This window comes from Antechinus flavipes, chromosome 3, assembly GCF_016432865.1.
Source record: "Antechinus flavipes isolate AdamAnt ecotype Samford, QLD, Australia chromosome 3, AdamAnt_v2, whole genome shotgun sequence".
In the NCBI taxonomy this organism is placed as follows: domain Eukaryota; kingdom Metazoa; phylum Chordata; class Mammalia; order Dasyuromorphia; family Dasyuridae; genus Antechinus; species Antechinus flavipes.
The window spans coordinates 503,271,934-503,292,973 of NC_067400.1; the positions used below are offsets into that span (position 1 = coordinate 503,271,934).

General features: G+C 34.0%; 2 protein-coding genes across 3 annotated transcripts in view; one reads left to right on the forward strand and one right to left on the reverse strand.

Moving 5' to 3' along the window:
- The window catches only part of ATM (ATM serine/threonine kinase), a 121,122-nt gene extending 114,156 nt beyond the window's left edge, over positions 1–6,966 (forward strand). Inside the window, exons 59-63 of the mRNA XM_051986938.1 lie at positions 2,016–2,102; positions 2,178–2,292; positions 3,563–3,626; positions 3,969–4,105; positions 4,205–6,966. Coding sequence (XP_051842898.1) covers positions 2,016–2,102; positions 2,178–2,292; positions 3,563–3,626; positions 3,969–4,105; positions 4,205–4,388 — 587 coding nt within the window. The 3' untranslated portion in view covers positions 4,389–6,966. The remainder of the gene's footprint in view (positions 1–2,015; positions 2,103–2,177; positions 2,293–3,562; positions 3,627–3,968; positions 4,106–4,204) is intronic.
- A 2,638-nt stretch (positions 6,967–9,604) lies between these two features.
- Positions 9,605–21,040, reverse strand: part of C3H11orf65 (chromosome 3 C11orf65 homolog) — a 72,364-nt gene continuing 60,928 nt past the window's right edge. The window contains exons 8-9 of one of the 2 annotated variants that reach the window (XM_051986935.1): positions 17,074–17,129; positions 9,605–9,805 (exon numbers count right to left, since the gene is read on the reverse strand). In XM_051986935.1, the coding sequence (XP_051842895.1) occupies positions 9,783–9,805; positions 17,074–17,129 (79 nt within the window). In that variant the 3' untranslated portion in view covers positions 9,605–9,782. The remainder of the gene's footprint in view (positions 9,806–17,073; positions 17,130–21,040) is intronic. The other variant, XM_051986936.1, reaches the window with a different exon arrangement.

A 21,040-nucleotide genomic window follows, 5' to 3' on the forward strand; every position in this document is an offset into this window, starting at 1 on the left:
CCCACCCTAGCCAAAAAAAAAAAAAAAAATCTAAACATATTTAAAGATAATTTTTAAACTCTTGAAAACTTCATGTTACATTGTTAGTATAAGAATATTTTGTTTGGCAGCAAGTTTTCCATTTTTGTGCTGAACCACTGATGTATATTTTAATGTCTGGTGTTCTATACATAATATTTTCACTTATTTCTGATTCACAGGAGTATATATTTATATCTGAACAATCAACTCTAACATATGGGCATTTTGTAACAGACCCCTTTTGACTTACTGTATATACTCGAGTATAAGCCGACCGGAATATAAGCCGAGGCCCCTAATTTTAACCCAAAAATCTGGGAAAACTTATTATGTCAGTAGGTTTAGGTAGCACACCAGTGCCGTAGAGGAGGAGAGAGGGTGCCGGTATATGTATATAGAGCGGTTGCCAGCATTTGTATACAGTCTGGTTACTGACTGTGATACTACAGGAACAGCCGCATCACCGTAGCAATGGCCGGCCCTGTAGTATCACAGTCGGCACTCGCGCTATATACTACACAGTAGGAGGGCATTCAAAGGGATATTTACACATGTTTTATCTAGTGACTCGAGTATAAGCTGAGGAGGGGATTTTCTGCCCAAAAATTGGGCAGAAAAACTTGGCTTATACTCGAGTATATACAGTAATTGTTCCTGATGTCTTAAGAACATACAATAATAGCATTTCTTCTTATAACATAGTTAGTATGAATCGAGACTCTTATCCATGATAATGTTCATTTGAACTATATAGCTTAGTTTTTTCAAGAAGGGAATATTTAATTTCTTAAAAGGAACTAGGTGGCACATTAGATAAAGAGCTAAACCAGGAGTCAGGAAGAACTTAATATCCCTGTAATCCCAGAGAAGTTGTTTAGTCTGTTTACTTCAGTTTCCTCAACTTTAAAATAGAAATATTAACACCTATTTCATATTGTTGTGAGAATGATAATAAGAAAACATTTGCCACCATGCCTAAGGCATAGTAGGTGCTTGTTTGTTTCCTTCCTCCCTCTCTCCCCCTCTTCCTTTTCTTCCTTTGTTCTTTCTTCCTTTCCTGCCTCCCTCCTTCTGACAGTGTTTGAGTCCTTTGTAGTCTATGTCTGATTTGCTCTACTCAGTTGTAAGTTGAGTTTACTTTTAAAATACATATATAGAACTGAAGTCATCTTAAGAAATGAGAAACTGTCTTAGGGAGAAATTTAGTTTTGATATAGGCTATATATTCAAACACTACCCAGTGCACATTTATTAGAAACAGTCAAGCAAAATAAGATTAAAACATCATTGCAAATGACAGGACATGTAGCCCTTCGCTTTTATAATTTTATCATTTATTAAAAGGAAAAGCAAATGTGTGCTTTAATATTAACAAATTAGTACCCATATTGTCTATGGTATTTGACTTGAGAGATTTATAGCTATTTAAAGTTTTCATCTATATAATTTGAATATTGTAATTTTGGATTTTCTTTCTTCGTGTTACTTTTCTCTAACAGGCTTTTTCTTCAGTTTCTTTGAATTCTTCAGATGCATAGCAAAGTGTTTCTAGAATACAAAATACTTGGAGACAATTAAGATTTGATGGTGCCATTTGTATGTATTATTTCCTGTGAAATAGTCAAAATAAAACTAAGCTCTAAGGCAGTGGTTCTCAAAGTATGGTCTAGAGAATCCTGGGGATCTCTGAAACCCTTTTAGAGGGTCTACAAATTCAAAAATAGTTTTTATTTCCAATATGGTAAATGTCTATAAATATAACCCAGATAAACAAAAACGCTTTGGAGAGATTTTTAATAAGATATAGATACTGAAAACAAAAGTTTGAGAATCATTGCTCTAAGGTCTTTAATGTAAAGACCTAATGTAGTCACAATCATAGTAAGGTCTCTTATAGTAAGAAATATTGATGACATTTTGATTTAAGAAATTAGATTAGGTAAAACAGTATTTTTAATTGCCTTTTTTTCATCTTGAGATTTTCTTTTTCTCAGTTGGTTACATACTTGGACTTGGTGATCGACATGTTCAGAATATCTTGATTAATGAACAATCAGCAGAACTTGTGCATATAGATTTAGGTAAGTAATAAACAACAAAAACCTTTACTTGTTATAAATACTGTTCTTAATCTTCTGTCATCTTTCTTCTTTTAGGGGTTGCATTTGAACAAGGAAAGATTCTTCCTACCCCTGAAACAGTTCCTTTTAGACTCACCAGAGATATTGTAGATGGAATGGGCATCACTGGCGTGGAAGGTGTCTTCAGAAGGTATAGATTATTTTTTTGAGTAATTGAAATTGTTAGGAAGGTTTTCTTCCTTACTTTATAAATGATAGATAAGTCATTTACAAAGATGGTTTCAGTTTAATTTAGCAAGTATTAATTAAGTACCTGCTGTGTGACAGACACTGGGGACATCTGTTTTCCAGTACTTTATATGCTACCAGAGGAAACAACATGTACACAATTAAAAAGAATATGAAAAAAACACAGTGATTTATTGTGAGACAGGACCACACCTTGGGGTGGGGGTGGGAGAGAGAAAAATGATCAGGAAAGACCTCTTATAGGAAATCGAGCACTAGACACTTGAGGTAGAGGGACCTAGGGGATCCAAGAAGTAGTGGTAGAACATTGAGGGCAAAGATACACAATTAATGCAGTTTGATCAACTAGAGGAATCTGGAGAATGATACCAAAGCTGTCAATGTCTTTGTTGAACATTTTAGAGTTCTCTCTGGTTTTCTATGCAACTGTCATCTGTTTCAAATCTTGTCTACCTGACCTAATCAACCTCCAGTGTGGAAATGAACTCATAGAGTCCTGCTCGGATGCCTCATTGAGGCATGGCAGTAACTCTAGGGCTTTATAAGGTTCTGCCAGCAGAGTGGATAAGCTCTGGTAGGTTCTGTGTTGGGAAGTCTTTGAACATGGTCCTGGCAACAGAGAGATTCTGCTTTCTAAGGACTACTTTAGAAAACTATCCCGAGTCCTTGCCTTTGAATAGCTTGGTCACATTGGTTATGACTTTTTTTTTTGACCAAAGCACTCTATTTAAAAAAAAAAAGGAAAATAAATTTTTAAAAGACCTCCACTACTCCCTCCCTCTATTTTCTGCAGAAACAGGTGAAAAAGGAAGTAGAGGCTGCTTAGTCAGAGTCAGGGGAGAGCAGGCAAGGGGAAGCCAGGGTGTGTAAAGGCAGGAGAGTATCAGTCAATTTTAACTGCCAATAAGGTGCAGTCTTGATAATTGAAGGGCTAGAATATGGATACAGGCTTAGATTTGCTCTTTTGTTAGGACCAATAGAAATTATGGAATGATAGATTTCAGCTCAATATAGGGAAGAAAATGTAATTTATGTTTTTTTAAGGTCATTAAAAAAATCATTTCACAAATGTTCCTATCCCTCTACAGAACTCTCCATTGTAATAAATATAGTTAAATAAAATAAACCAACAAACATATGAACAATGGCTAACAAAGAGAGACAGCATGTCACCTTTTTTTTTCTTTATGATTTCTATCTGACTCTTATAGGTGCTGTGAGAAAACCATGGAAGTTATGAGAAATTCTCAGGAAACTCTTTTAACCATTGTCGAGGTAAATGTTTTCAAGCAATAAACTAAAAGAGAGTCTTTATTGGTTCTCTTCCTTTTTACACAGAATAACATCCTGATAGTTTGTGGTAATAGAAACATATGCTCTATCACATCTATTTTAGATATCATTGGTGTTGTTCACAAATCAGTTCAGCTGGTATTATCAAACTTTTCTGAATTGTTTTAGGATTATAAGCAGTAAAACACCTTCATTTCTTAGACCTACTGTCTTTTCATATTGGTGGTCAGTCCTATGTACCTTTCATATCATCATCTGCCTTAGCTGATAATGAATATAATTTTAGCATGCACAGTTCTAAGTCATATATTCCTTACATTTAAGGTCTTGCTCTATGATCCTCTTTTTGATTGGACCATGAACCCCTTGAAAGCTTTGTATTTACAACAGAGACCAGAGGATGAGACTGAACTCAATTCTACTCTCAGTACAGAAGATCAAGAGTATAACAGAAATCTTGGGTGAGTAATATCTGAAAGGCATACTTGTGTTATTTCTTTTAATTCTCAAGACAGTTGAAACTATACTGTCATTGTGAAATTTCCTTTTTTTGTCACCAGTCGTATTGACCAGAGTTTCAACAAAGTGGCTGAACGTGTTCTAATGAGGCTACAGGAAAAGCTGAAAGGAGTAGAGGAAGGAACAGTGCTCAGCGTGGATGGACAAGTGAATTTACTCATCCAACAAGCAATGGATCCCAAAAATCTCAGCCGACTATTTCCTGGATGGAAAGCTTGGGTATAATCTTTGGCAAGTGAAAATCAGAATAGATTACCATCTGCCCTTTTTTTTTTGGTAAAAAATTTTACTTTGGAATTGACCGAGTAGCTAATAAGCATTAGCTATGGCTAATAATGTTATAAACTAATGTAATATAAATTTTTTTCATTAAAAAGATAGCCTTGAGGTGTTATTTAATATTCCTGAGGAATATTTCTTTGGTACTTTGATTGGAAACTGGGATGCCAAATGTAGTATACTTCCAGACCAATTTTAGAAATTTCTTTGTTGAAATAGATAACTTACTTATGACCAATTTTAGAAATTTCTTTGTTGAAATAGATAACTTACTTATTTAAGTATAGACATCGGTTAAGTGTTTTTAACCTAGTGATTATAATTTTTTGTTCTGATACTAGTCTTATTGAATGATTCATTTGGAAGCAACATATACATTACTATTTTTTTTCTCTTGCTATTAATACATAAATATTTGGCATATCAAGGGAAAGGATAGCTTAGGATACTGAGCATACTGAAAATCATGTCATATTTACAACAGAAGAGGAATATAATAGCAGTCTTGATAATTGAAGGGCTAGAATATGGATGCAGGCTTAAGATTTGCTCTTTTGCTAGGACCAATAGAAATTATGGAATGATAGATTTCAGCTCAATATAGGAAAGAAAATGTAATTTATGTTTTTTTAAGGTCATTTAAAAAATCATTTCACAAATGTTCCTATCCCTCTACAGAACTCTCCATTGTAATAAATATAGTTAAATAAAATAAACCAACAAACATATGAACAATGGCTAACAAAGTACATAATATGGCAACTCTCTTTTGAAAGGAAAAAATACCTTTTCCATGTTTCTGTGCATTTTACCATCAATGTTCTGGAGTTAAGTCATTGCACTGATCAGAGTTCTGAGATATTTTAGTCTTGTTCTTATGGTCATTGTGAAAAATATTCTCTTGCTTCTACTTTTTCATTTGTTCATATAAGTCTTCCCAAGCTAATTTTGCCCTTACTCATAGTACAGTAGTATTCAGTTACATTCATAAATAAGGCATAGTTATCTGCCAGTATTTAGCTATAAATGGGAATTAGTGAATTTTCAGATATAGTATGATTGACAGCTCATCTGTGAATTCTTATGTTGAATGATCTCAGAATTCAAATTAACTACTTGCATTTTTAGTAAACTACTTTTCACAATTTGTGCCTAATATGGCTTGATGAATAATTATTGAATTGCTTATATGATATAAGCTAGATGTTTAATACCTAAGCTAGAATTAATTTTGTTAAAAATATTTCTTAAAAAAGGAATCCTGTTACTTAAGTCTTAGTGAACATAATTACCAAAAGCGGTTTGAAATGGGCAGGGTTAATTTGCATAAGATGTTACTTCCTCTATAGTGCAAAGTTAGGGTTGTTGATAGTTATATTTTCAAAAGGAAAATAGCCAACTGCTAGAAATGAATATTTTAATGACTTTTTTTTAATAGTATTTTAATAGTATTATTGGTAAAGGACCATTATGTTGTTACACTGCCTATATTTCATGGTCAGATGATTGAAAACTAGAAGGCAATAATTTTGCTTTCTTTAGACTGAACAAAATTGTTTGCAAGTTTATAATGAATTCTCTAAGTTGCTTTTTTGTTTTTAGTTCAAGGAAACCTAGATAAGAGTTTAAAGGTGTAATGACTTTTTAATTTGTGCTGCTGACAGTCCTCAGTAGAGTTTTTGGTTACATTCAGTGTCAGTTACTGTAGAATCTTCTGATAAGTATGCAATCAGAGAGGCTGTATTGTGTTTTGGAACTTTGGAACTTTGAAGCTTTGCCAGCTTATTAAGAAAAATATTAATGCCATAGTTATATATACTAAATGCACTATATTAGGGACAATAAGAAATTGAGATTGGGGAGGAATTTTCTAAAAGTGGTTTCATTTTGATTAGGGACTAATACCATGCTTCTGTTTTTTGAAAGGGAAGCAGTCAAGGTACTACATAGTAGAAGCAGAACCCAATCCCCAAAAAGAATTATTTATGTATACGTTACATATCGCTATGGTGTAGTTACTAGGGTGGGCTCATTCTCAATCAAAATTGTAGATTATGTAGATACATAAAAACATTTTAAGATTAGTAATATGAAGAAAAAAGTGCAAAGCCATAATTTTTTTTTATATCTCTTATGAGAAAAGTTATCCAGTTATTTTCTGTATTTGCTGTCTAAAGTTTGGTAATGAATGAAATAAATATTTACATGTATTTAAAGGACTATTTTTTACACTGCCATAGGTCAATCTATTGTGAAACCTTATTAAAGGAAACAGTCTGCCAATTTTGAATGTGAAGAAATGTATAATTAAAACTTTATTTGCATGTTAACAAAATTGTATATTTCTTTAAGAATGGTTATTTTAACACAATGTAAAATACATAACAGATCATTTCAATAAAAATAGAGCTATAAAACAATATTGAAATTTTAATGCATTGGATTTCAAAATTGTGATTTTGTATTGGCAATGTTTTTTGGTTAATGTCTATAGAATCCCAGATTAAAAGCTTTTTTTAGTTTTGGGGTTTTATTTTTCTTTGTAACTAGGGAATGGTCTGGTGTAATTTATTAAAATCTCAGCTCTCTAGGATCTTCATTTTTAAAACCAACAATCAGTCACTTGGGTTTTCTTTTGTACCTTAGATGGGGTCCTCATGACTGATTTGCAGATGGTATAATTTGTTTCCTTTTGCCAACGTCAAAGTCTACAAATATCTTTGATCCTTAATGTTCCCCACAGTGGCCTTCTAATCTTTTTTAAAAAATATTTAAATACTAAATAATATATTTTTGGGGGTTTATTGTTGTCATGTGTCCAGTAGGAGATCAGAGCGGATTCAAAATAAGTAACAATAAACTTCCAATTCAAGAAAGCATATATAATAATGGAAGACATTCATGACTGTCCACCTTTGCTTGTAGGTTATCCTTTTGTTCTCTGCTGTGTACTTTTTTTCCCTTTCATTCCCCGTTCCCCCCTCCCCCCTGCCCAAGCAGGCTACAACTAAGCACATATACATATATATATATGCTCAGCCCCACATATCTATACACACACACATACACCTACATGCATACATACACATATGTAAGCATGCATCTAAAACAATATTATGACTGATAGATTTATCTCTTGAATTTTGAAATTTGATTTTGAGATCAATGATTATTAGCCCTACTTTTTTTCCTTATATTCTCCTGAATATCACTTTTGTGATTTGTGAATTGTGTATATCACTTATTTCTTATCCCTGCTAACTCTTTTTTAATTCTACTCCTTAAACTTGCTTTGCTATTACTTAACCTCCCCCCCTCCACAGATCCCTCCTTTATCTTCTCCCCCTATCTTTTCCCTTCCTCTTTATCCCTTTGCTATGAATCTACACACCTAGTCACACTTCCATAAGTGTACAAACCCTTCTCTTTTTCCATTCCCCCCTTTCTCTTTATAGATTTTGTAGGGTGCTGTACCCTTCATGGAATATATTCCATTCCCTGATGTGAGGTTTTCAGAATTAGCAGCCCTTGCATCTCATTCATATAGCATAATTACTATTTTTACCTTTTCCTAAACAGTCTTGCTTTTTAAGAGTCAGATCATACTCAGCTCTGCCTTAATCTTTCTTTTGAACTACCCAGTTATTGATGTCAATCTTAAAACACGTTTTATATTTCCATGTAAAAAATAATTTGTCCTTGTTGAATTCCTTGAAATTAATATTTGATGTTGGCTCTTATATGTTAAATTTTCTATTAAGTTCAAGTTTGGTTGAGACCAAGTCCTGAAACCTATAAGTTCATTGAATGTCCTTTTTTTTCATTATTATGGTTATTAGTTTTGTTAGATATTTTTCGCTGTAGGCCTAGTTTTTTAGATTGTCAGTATTTATTATTCTAACACCTGAGTTCTTTTATTACAGCTACTGATAAGTCCTGTAATTATTATTGTAGCTTCATATTTGAATTTTTTTGTTGTTTCTTGTAGAACTCTTTGATTTGGGGGTTTCAAAATTTAACCATAATATTCCTATTTGTTTTCCTTATAGATTTTTTCTTTGAAGGTGGAGATCGATGGGTATTTTCCCCCCACTGTCTGATTTTGCCTGATTTTAATTTTCAAATAATTATTCTTTTTTAGGATTTTGTATTTTTTCTAAATGATTAACTTTTCCCCCATAATCTTATTTTTCTTAGATAGTTTTTAAAGTTTTCCTCAATTTTTCTCATTTGCTTTTTTAAGTCTTTTAAAAAAATTTTTTTTTAAACTTTACTCTGGGGTAAAAGAGGCTTTTTTTTTTTTTTTTTTTTTTTTTTTTACTTCACTATTCTTATTCCCAAAGTAACTTTATATGGTTGGGTTCTTCTTTGTCTGTTCATTTTTTTTCTTTCTTTTTTTTTTTTTTTTTTTTAAATGAGAACTATTATTAGTGTAATCACATCGAATCCTGAGGTAGGGAGGATGGTACTCCTGGCTTCATTTGAGCTGTCCCCTCTTGCCCTGGAATACCAAATCTAAAATTCTGTCCTCCTGCAAATAAAATATCTGTAATTAGCAGCATTCCTGCCCCAGTGCTTTTGCACTCTCTGGTGGTGCTAATTCCTTCTCGCAGTGCCTCTGAGTTGGGCCTGATGTTTCTAACCAGCAGAGATTCACTCAATTTTCACTCAATTTAGCCCTTTCCTCCAACTACTCTCCCAGAGTTTGTGCTGAAGCATTTAATACTAGTTAAAGCATAGTCCTGGGGCCTTCAGGTTGTTTTAGAAAGATCCATCTCCCCACTTTTGATTCAAGTCTTATTTGCTTTTACCAGTCTGTGTTTGCCCTGAAGGCCTATTTATTTTATTTGTGGGAGAAAAATGGAGAGCTTGGAATTTTCTGACCTCTTCCCAGAATCTTCACATAATCAGTATCCTAGTCATTGCCATTCTGAAAAAATTCATTAGACCCTACCATCCTCACATACCACTGTCTCTTAATAACAGCCAAATTCACGTTCTCACATTCCAGTATTAAAATAATCTTTAATGAGTTGTGATAATCACAAGGATAATTTCTTTATGGCATAGTCACTAGGTTAAGCATAATGTTCTATTTCTATTTAAACTATTGCCTAAGGGACTATATATGACGTATATGAATGCACACATTGTCAAATAAGTCAAATAAACATCTCAAATATAATTGATGTGTACAGAGAATTTTTAAAAAGATGTACTGAAAGATATATTAGAGATCTCTGCCAAGTAGCTATAAATTTTTTGTGTCCTCTTCAGTATTTGTTCCTTTTCCATTTGTTCCACATCAGCAGGAGAAAAGTTTAATTTAGATGCTGGATCCTATACCTCCTCAAACCTGAAACCTAAACACAAAATTTTACATGGTCAGTGGTTCAAATTGTGGAGAGATATTGACCAAGAAGATCTCTAACACTTGCTATGTTAAGTTTCTCAAGTCCCTCATCTCTACCCTAAATACTCAAAAGATGAACTTGTAGCTTCACTGCTGTCAAAAGAACTCTAGATCAATCCCCCTCTATACAACTTCCCTTTTCATTTCAACAAATCATTTTTTCTTTCTCAGTGTTAATCCTTATTTTCTGGGGGAGGGATATTCCTCCTCTAATTAAATCTACTAAAATTTACTACTAGTACTATACTTCAAATCAGTTCTTAGCAATTGGTTCTAGAAGTCATCACTTATCTCTTCAGGATACTTGATCCCATATTCATTCCATCTGTCTCTTAATATCTTCATTGTTGGTGCAACTAGACTGCTTAGTCACTTTACAGAAAGAGAAGGATACAGATGGAGAAAGAATCAGATGGGTGCCAACGAACCATATTTACCTTGTCCATCAGAGAGAAACAGAAAAAGAGAAAAATCTGGAAACAAAGGAGAAGATCTAAGAACAAAATCTGCAGGGATCATTGGATTCCTTGAGATGAAAAATTGTTGATAAAGACTGATTGCAGGACTTAAAAACCAATAGGAATCATTGGATTCCTTGAGATGAAAAATTGTTGATGAGACTATTGCTGTACTTCAAAGCTTACAGGAATTAATGGATTCCTGGCACATGAACTAATGGACAATGGATTCCTTTTGGACTATTTCTAGGACTTATGGACATGTGTAAATTCTCAGGGGTCCTCAAGTTTTTTAAATAGGAGGCCAGTTCACTGTCCCTCAGACTGTTGGAGGGCCGTACTATAGCAAAAACAAAAACTTTGTTTTGTGGGCCTTTAAATAAATTAACTTCACAGCTCTGGGTGAGGGGGATAAATGTCTTCAGCTGCTGCATCTGGCCCGCAGGCCATAGTTTGAGGACCTCTGGAGTGGATAGAGTACTAGCCCTGAAGTCAGGAGGACCAGAATTCAAATTGACTTCAGGCCCTTAATATTTACTAGCTGTGTGGCCTTGGGCAAGTCATTTAACTTCAGTTGTCTTGCAAAAAGAAAAAAACAAAGTACATTCTAGGCAAGAACAGCTTTTGTGAATGCACTAAAGCAAAAGACAGAGAATGAGATTTGAGAGAGAGCTAGTTTAATTTGGATAGACCACACAACACAGAAGGGGAGTAGTATGAAATAAGATAAAAAGTTAGGTAACAGCCTTTCTTAAAATGATTTTCAGTGCCAAGCTAATAATTCTATATTTTATCCTAGAGGCAGTGGGTATTGAAGATTTTTTTTAAATTAGTGGTGTTATGCTTTAGGAAGTTATTTTAGCCAATGTGAATGAATTAGAGAAACTGGAAACAGACTAATCAAGTAATAATAGTGTGAGAGGTACTAAGAGTCTGAATTAGTATAGGTATCTGTGTATATTCATATATATATATATGTATATATATATATATAATACACACACACACATATATATATATATTCAGTCATATATATATATGATTGTAGAGGAAGGGACATATGTGATTGATATAAAGTAAATTGATAAGATTTGGCAACTGACTAGATCCAAATCAAATATTAAGCTCCAATGATGGCCAAGGCACTCTATACAAAGACTACTGAAGAAATACAACATATAACCAAAGTCTATACATGATAATTTAAGGAGGAACAAGATGGCACTAACAAGGAGGTTGAACAAAAGGAGAAAGTTGACTACAAGGTTTCAAACCTAGATGATGGAAGTATGGTAATGGCTTCAACAATAAAAGGGGAATTTGGTGGACATATATATAGGGAGAGATGAATTACATTTTGCACATAAGTCAGATATCTGCAGGACATCTAGCAGGCAGTTAATGTAGAATTTTTTTTAAGTGAAAGATTAAAATGGATATAAAACATGTTATTTGGATCCATGGGAACAGGGAAGATCACCAAGAAAGAGTAGTTAAAACACTATTAGTAATCCTAGAGAAAGGATTTCACTGGGGGAATGGGGTCAAAAGCCTTATTGCCAGGAATTGAAAAGAAAATAAGTGATGAGGAAAAGGAGCCAGGAAGTATAGAGGATTCTGATGCTATTTGATCTAGATCCCTGGTGATCTAGAGTTTAGCAGCTATAAGAAAGTTATCAAGAATCCCCTTTAAATTGGCCGCAGGTTTTAGGAGTGAAAGAATTCACTCATTCCCAAATATTAGTTGCAAAATGAAAGTTTATTGTTAGATAGAAATCAGTTTAACCAGAGACTGACTTCTATGGGGGCAGATCTATGGAAAATAGTTTTGCATTGAGAACACCGTCTCAGTGGACAGAAAGTTCTGGCAGCTGAGTAAGCCAGCAAGGTCCATCTGCAAAGACTTTAGTTGATGGACGCTTATTATATTGGGTATCTTAGTGGGGATTGGGAAGCCCGAGCTGGGAGACCCAAGCAAATCAGAATGGAGGCTGGGACAACCGGAGCAGATCAGAATCAGTGGGGGCTGGGAGAGCCTAAATTGGCTCCATTTGGGGCTGGGATAAGCCGGGATCTCCTATTGGAATTTAAAGGGATGCTTTTTGACCAGGATTGGTAAATCAAAAGCTAGGGCATCCAGGAAAGATAACTTGTCTGGGGAGGATATGCCTCAGCCAGGAGGGGCTGGAAATCTGAAAGGAATCACAGATCCATAGGAAAATAGTGTCTTAAAGGGACCCTAACTCACTTCAGATTCTATCTAGAAATTGTTAAGTGAAATGAAAGAAAGGGAAAGGTATTAGGTTGGTGGGGAAGGAAAAGGAAATGGCAAATTGAGGAAAGATCTTTTTGAAGATGAATGAGACCTGAGTATTTGTAGGAACTGGAGAAAGAAAGGGAAGGGGAACAAGAAAAAGAAAACAATCAGAATGAGATGGAACAATAAGCCAAAGTCCTAAAGGAAATAGAAGCTGTTAAGATCAAGGTAACAAGTAGAGGAATTAAACCTGATAAAAGCTACCTCTCCTTCGGGCTGTACTAAAGCAAGAGAAGATGAAAGGTATAGAGAAATTTTGAGTTACACAATAAGAGAGATGTGCAGTAGGTTGAGGACAGAGAGTCTAAATTTTCTTAGTAAAATAGGACACAAATGTGAAAAAGAAAAGTCACTGGGGACTAGAATTTATAACAACTGCTCCTGGGAGTATAAAAGAAAGTCAATCAAGTATAAATGAAAGAGTTGCAGGTTCGATAGTGAGGACACATGGGATTATATGACATGAATTTGCAATATATCGAAGTTGCATATATGTTAAGTACCATGCCTAGATGAAGGGGCAAGTCAATTCTCCGAGAGCCTCCACAGCTGTGAATCATAACACTTGAAGGAGTTGCAAAGCAGCCTTTACTAATGCTTGTAGACTGGGAATGAAATAAATTTGAGGCAAGAGGGAAGTGGAGAGAGGTCAGGCAACATAACTGCCTCTCAGTGGAGAAGTCAGAGAATAGCAACTGTCTCTCAGATTCCTTGTATCTTCCTCTAACATAAAGAGATTCATTCTACAGATCTGAGTTAGACCTCCAGCAACCACTGGCAGGTGGCTCCTGTATCACAACACATATATGATATATATGTTCAGCTCCATATAATGTCCAGGAAATTAGGGATTTCCCTAAAGGCCCTTGATATGTACATTTTAAAAATGGGTAAGAATATCAAAGGACACATGAACAAAAAATTAAATGAGTAATCATGCACTCTTAAGTCTTTAAAAACAAATGTCAGGATGGCTCCTGCCAAACAGCTCTCATGTTACTATTCAATAACCCTGAAGTTCACACCAAATCAAATAATGATTTAAAAATCTATTGAGAATGACTTTTCTTGCTCTTGAACTGCACCAAAAATCAGCAAAGGGAAATGAAGGCCCTTTCCAGCACAGTCCAAATCAGCACAGAATAGCTTCCCAGGGAGACCAAAGACAAAACACATGTGGCCTGAAAAGCTCTGTGTCTACTGGGAACAAAATCCCAAATGGTCAGAAAGTCCTTGAAAGCCTCCAGAAGTGTAAGTGAGCAGCAACCAGTATGGTACCACAGTATTTAGACCATCATACCCTAAGTCCAGGAACTTTGAGGGTTGCTAACATTCTGTTCTGAAATGGACCAGTGCAATTAACCTAAAAATCTGGGGTGGAGGGGGTTAATATTGGGAGATAGAGGCCAGTACAGAACCTCCAGAGACTCAAGGTAATATCAAGCAAGGTCAAGTATTCCATGCAAAACCAGATTAAAGGACTAAGCACAAAATCCCAATTTAAAAACTAAAGCTGGAAAGATGAGTAAGTCAAAGAAAATAATGTGAAATTTTTTTCTGCAAATTTGGAAATCTCCCCCAAAAGCAATTCCATAACAACTTAAAGCACAAAAGAATAAATGAAATTCTTACTACTTACAAGAAATGAAGAGATTTTTTTAGAAAATCTGGAGTATAGAATTAGGAGAATGAGTAACTTAGAAGAGAAAATTGCATTCCCTGAAAATTAAAATACACCAAGCAACCATGAGACAAGCAAGGAATATTAGAATATTAGCAAAAAAAATAGAAGAAAATATAACTACATAAAGAAAATAACTGGCCAGGAAAACAGGTCAAGGAGAAATAATTTAAGAATTATTTCTTGGAGAATTGACTTAAATTTTTAAGAATTCAAGTCATTCTCCAACTGATAAATGGTCAAAGGATATAAACAGACATTTCAGATGAAGAAATTTAAACTATTTGTAGTCATATGAAAAAGTGCTCCAAATCACTGTTGATCAGAGAAATGCAAATTAAGACAACTCTGAGATACCACTACATACCTCTCAAGTTGGCTAAGATGGCAGGAAAAGATATTGACTAATGTTGGAGGAGATGTGGGAAAACTGGGACACTGATACATTGTTGGTGGAGTTGTGAACGGATCCAACCATTCTGGAGAGTAATTTGGAACTATGCTCAAAAAATTATCAAACACTGCATACCCTTTGACAAGCAGTGTTTCTACCAGGTTTATATCCCAAAGAGATCTTAAAGAAGGGAAAGGGACCCACATGTGCAAAAATGTTCTTGCCTCTTTGTAGGGGCAAGAAACTAGAAACTGAATAGATGCCCATAGATTGAAGAATGGCTGAATAAGTCCTGGGAATGTTATGGAATATTATTGTTCTGTAAGAAATGACCAGCAGGATGATTTCAGAGAGGCCTAGAGAGACTTATATGAACTCATGCTGAGTGAAATGAGCAGAACCAGGAGATCATTATACACAGCAACAAGAAGACTATATGGATGATCAATTCTGATAGATGTGGCTCTCTTCAACAATGAGATGATTCAGACCAGTTCCATTTGTGCAGTGATGAAGAGAGCCATCTACACCCAGAGAGAGAACCATAGGAACAGAGTGTGAAACACAACATAGCATTCTCACTCTCTCTGTTGTTGTTTGTTTGCAGTTTGTTTTCTTTCTCAGGTTTTTTTTTCCTTCTTGATCCAATTTTTCTTTTGTGGCAAGATAATTGTATAACTATGTATACATATATTGGATTTAACATATATTTTAACATTTAACATGTATTGGACTACCTGCTACCCAGGGGTGGGATGAGGAGAGGGAGGGGATAATTTAGAACAAGGTTTTGCAAAGGTCAATGTTGAAAAATTACCCATGCAAATGTTTTGTAAATAAAAAGCTTTAATTAAAAAAATATATATTTCAGTGCAGAAAGTGCTAAATACTAAAATAACTAAATTACAAGTTCATGGGAAATGGAATAAACAAATAGTTACATTTATTATTAAAAAAAAGAATTATTTCTTGGACTGCTGGAAAAAATAAATAAGGCTTGAACGCTATATTTCAAGAAATCATAAATGAAAACTATCAATATCTATTAGAAGCAAAGAGCAGAAAAATAGCATATATTGATCACTGCCTGAAAAAAGCCCCTGAAGGAAAAAGTCCCAAGTCCCACCCCCATTTCCCCATATCATCAAAGAAAAAAAATAATACAAGTATCCAACAAGGCCTTCAAATACTTAAGAATTGCCTACAGTCAGAATCACACAAAGTAAACAAGAGATCTTAGAATACAGCACCTCCAAGAGTAAATTATATGAGCTTATTACAAAGATTAACATTGAATATAATCATGGGATTATGGGAGAAAAAAATGAATCTTTTAATAGAAGAGAGGACTTTTGAGCATTTTTGATGAAAAGATCAGAGCTGAGTAGAAAGTCTGAACTAAGACCCCAAGAAGCCAAAGAAATTTAGAAAGATAAATTTATTTGTATAACTGGAATGAAATAATGATTCAGTGCTCTTATTTTAATAGAATCCTTTTAGAACTTTAATGTCTTTACAACTTATTGGGAGAGTTTAAAAAGAAAAACAGATTCTGGCAGGGAGAAGGAAATGGTTTTGTCTTGAGGATTTGAAGAGACAAAAAAGAAAAGATGAAAGGACACAAGGTTAAAGGACAACACAGAGAGGAAGAAAAAGATGTAGAGTTTCATAATTGGGTTTTGCTGTCCAGTTGTATGTGACTCTTCATACCACATGAGGTTTGACATTTGCTACTCTAGCTCATTTTACAGATGAGGAAACTGAGCCAAATAGGGCAAGTGACTTGTCCAGGGTCATATAGCTAAAGTAAGTGTCTGGGGGCAGATTTGAACTCCAGGAAGAGGAGTGCCACCTGGCTGCTCTGAATATTGGGATTACCTTAAAAAAAAAGTATACAAACATGGAAAAGGGGTAGAAAGAATTGGCTTCAAATAAAATTCACTTTCATCTGAAATGATCAAAAAAATATTAAACAACACACAAACACAAATAGTTTTGTGTAGAAATATATCAAACTCAACAAAGATCAAATGACTGGAAAGCCAGTAAGAATTGGGAAGAAGGAAGAATAGAGAAGGGAAAGGAACATAATAGCAGGGAGGGAAGAATCAATAAGTAAAACAAAACTTGCTGATTCTAAAGATAGGATTAAAAGGGATAAAAAATATTAAGGCACCCCCTAAGATTCTAGTTTTTTTTCTTTATACTTTTCTCACATGAGCAATTTTGTTTATCCTCTTAAGTCTCACAAAATATGTCTTTATCAACTATAATAGTTTAGATCTCACTTTACAATACAAACTTCTTAACATTTTGGAAGAAACTTGAGTCACAAGAGTTTGTAACATCTGTCCTTAAAGTGACTTACCATGAATGTTAGCTGAAGAGTCGCTTATACCAATATTTTTCCAATGGTTGACATATCTAGGCACACAATACATTTACTTAGTAAAATAGATCAATGAAGAAACAGCTTTTACTTTTATTTCTAGTTCTGTTAAAGACACTAACATCCTTCCCATCACTTAGATTCACAACTATCAATATCATTCTTGAATCCTCACTCTAATTCATTCCAAATATCCAATCAGTTGTTAAATCTTGTCTTTCCCCCCCTCCACATTTCTTAGTATATTTGCCCTTTCTCCACTAACAAGCTATCATTGAAGTTCAATCCCTTATTACTTCTCACCTCAACGATTGCAGTAGTCTTTTAATTTGTTCTCCCTGCCCCAAGTCTTTCTCCACATACCTGCCCATTTGAAATTCTTACCTGCCATCTAAAACAGTGAGCTTCTTGAGAGCAGGAACTGTATCCTTTGTTGGGGATACTTTGTATCCCCAGTGCTTAACATCTGCCTAGCACATATTGAGTTCTTAATAAATGCTTATTGACTTACTCTCCTACCTACTCAGTAAATTACAAAGACTCCTTATTCCCACCTAAAATCTTGTTATTTAAAGCCTTTATGAGGGAACCCCTTCCGATCTTTTCATTTTTCTTATACATTATTCTTTTTTCTTAATTAAAGTTTTTTATTTTCAAAACATATGCATAATTTTCAACATTCACTCTTGTAAAGCCTTGTGTTCCAATTTTTTTTCTCCTGACCTTCCTCTATCCCCTCACCTAGATAGCAAATAATCCAATATATGTTAAACATGTACAATTCTTTTATACATATTTCTACAATTATCATGCTGCACAAGAAAACTCATATCAAAAGGGGGAAAAATGAGAAAGCAAGCAAAATGCAAGCAAACAACAACAAAAAGTGAAAATAATTTGTGATTTACACTCAGTTTCCACAGTCCTTTCTTTCTCGATGCATATGGCTCTCTTCATCACAAGAACATTGGAAATGGTTTAAATTATCGCACTGTTGAAAAGAGCGTCCATCAGGATTAACCATTGTATAATCTTTTTTTTTTTTTTTTTTTTTTTTTTTTTTTTTTGCTGTCTTACACATTATTCTTCAAACATTCCATTTTAACCATGCTATTCCACTTGGTGCTCTTTGTCTTTGTATCTACAACTCAGAAATTGTTAACTCAGGAGAAAAAAAGCCTTGAAAAGACAACAAATGTCAAGGGTCACCTGTTGACAGTTATTATTGTTATGTTAGATATTATTAAGAACTCAGGGATCTGCCTAAATAGTAAAATTCCTGGTCTACTAGTAGTTTCTTATTTGTTTCCTAAATGTTTCCTAACTAAAACTAAAAACATTCTGAGAGATACTAAGTTGCCTTTAAACTTATTGGTAAAAGTAGCTAGCTTATTTATATTTATAATATAAATATTATTTAAAATTTTATTTTATATAATAAAACTATATAAATTTTATTTATATAAAATATTTTTATTATAAAAAATATTCTAAATCATCTAATAACTCCCTTAAATGGAAATTATTTTTCAGAGTCCTAACACTTCTTACATTTGTTTTATTCTTTCCTTTATTAATTTAATGAACACGAAAAAAGAACACTTCCATGTACAAAGGAAAACAGAAAAAACAGATTTCATGTTAATCTTCAAATTTCTATTATGTAAAGCTTGTTTTAGAAACCACCTATATAATAAATTTAGTGTTAACTCAAAAGTTTCCTATGTTTTCTTCCAGACTTCTTTTTGACCTCTGTGCATTTAAAAATAATGCTTAAATGATTCTCTTTTTTTTTTCTGATGGCTCTATCATATGTTTCACTATTCGAATATCCCTAAATCTCTACTTACCTCCTCACCCTACTTGCAAAGGAAAAATAAATCCATAACAGCAAATAGACATAATCACGGCAAATAATTATTTTATGGTATAAATTTAGCATTGTGGTTAGAAACAAATAGTCTTGGATTCCTTATTCACAAAGTTTGACCTTCTTAGAATGGAAAAAATTCCTATTTCCCACTGAGTTCCACTCCCTTTCTCATATAAATTCTTATGTCTCCAATTTCTAAAACCAACCAATACAATAATAAGAGCTCATCTGCTGGAACTCATGAATCCTTCACCTTCCAGTCTTTGAAAAGTTTTGAAAGCAGAAAAATTAGGGGAAATATTTATTAAAAGCATTTTATTAATACACATTCCTGAATGAATTTGATTTATTAAGTATCTGTGTGTCCTATAAATTTTTGTAGCACCTAATACATGTTCATTCTATGAAAGTATTCAGGAAATTGTTATTAGAAATAATGACGTAAAAAATTTCTAACTAGAAACAATCTTTTAAGAATAATTTATTATTATTATTATTATTTAGCCTTTAACTTTTAGACTGACCACAGTTTGCTTTAGGTCTAGTCCAAATATTAACTTATCATGAAATCTAAATATGATATCCTTGACAATGAGTCATTTAATCTTGCTTGAACATTTCCAGGAATGGGGACTTCTATCTCACAAAATAACTCATTCCATTTTCAAACTTTAATTTTTCCTTAAACTTTAATTCTTTCTTCTATTAAGTATATCTTTCAAGTACTTGTAGTTTTGGTATTATGTCAATTCACACACTTTTATTCTATCAATCAATCAATAAAAATTATTAAGTATTTGGGAGTTGTATTAAGGACCTGTAGTGTTCCTGTTGGTTTTCTGGAGGCCTTGAGAAGCCTTCCTTCCAGTAGAGTAATCAGCAAAGAATAGCCAGCTGTTAAAAGTCTAAATCCTTTATTATCTCCTTCACAATTTAGTTTCCTTGCCCCAGGCCCAGGCCAGTTTTCTGGAAAGTCTTTCAGACCTGCCTTAGTCTCAATGGAGGAAGTGCAGGAGGCCAGTCACCACAGCGGCTGTGAATGAATCTGGCTCTGAGTCTGAGGGTTTGTGCTTCAGCTTCTAGCCACCACAAAGGTGGACCATGGAATGAGTCTGGCTGAGTGTGTCCCAACTTATATGCTCTCTTATAATACCATTATCATGGATGTGAATCTTGTAGAACTATATTAAGTACTAAATACATGTACTGAACTAGAGAACTATTAATCACCATGCTAAACTAGATAACCATTGTCTTTATCAATTCCACTGAGTTAGCACCTTGTAAGAATCCTTATTTTAAATATAGAATTCTAGCTCATAACAAGAACCAATGATTCAAAGACAATTTTTAAAAAAACATTTCTGCTTTCATGTAGTTAGCATTATAATTTAGAGAAGCAACATGTACATATGTAAATATATATAATGTAAATATAAGATAATTTTAGAGAAAAAGCACTAACAGGGGGATCAGAAAAGCTTTATATAAGAAATGACATTTGTAGGGCAGCTAGGTGGCGAAATGGAGCACTGGTCCTGAAGTCAAGAGGACTGAGTTCAAATATGCTTTCAGACACTTAGGTTTGTGTAGTCTCATCACAGGGGCAGGGCTGGCTTGAATGGAATGAAGATCCTGGGAAGAATCCATGAGAGAATCTTTTGGTGGCCTTACTCCACTTTCAGAGAGAGTACCTGGTCTGTTACTTCCTTACCAGAGACAACTTCCCTTATCTACATTCAATCTAATGTAAAAGTTAAGGATAGAAGAGTCATTACACTCATTGGGAGGCAGGATTGGGTCTTAAAGGTTTTATCATCAGAACTCTTTCTAAAAATCCTTCCTTTCTAAATTGATGGTCTTGTGTTCTTTTGTCTTTTCCTTCCTTTCTTTTTCTATCCCATGGTTGTATTGGGAAAAGATATGGGGACACCCACTGCCACTGTATCACTAACATGATTTTTTCCCCCAATAGTATTTTATTTTTTCAACTATATGTAAAGATAGCTTTCAAAATTCATTTTTGTAAGATTTTGAGTTCAAAATTTTCTTTTCTCCTTCCCTCCCTGACCT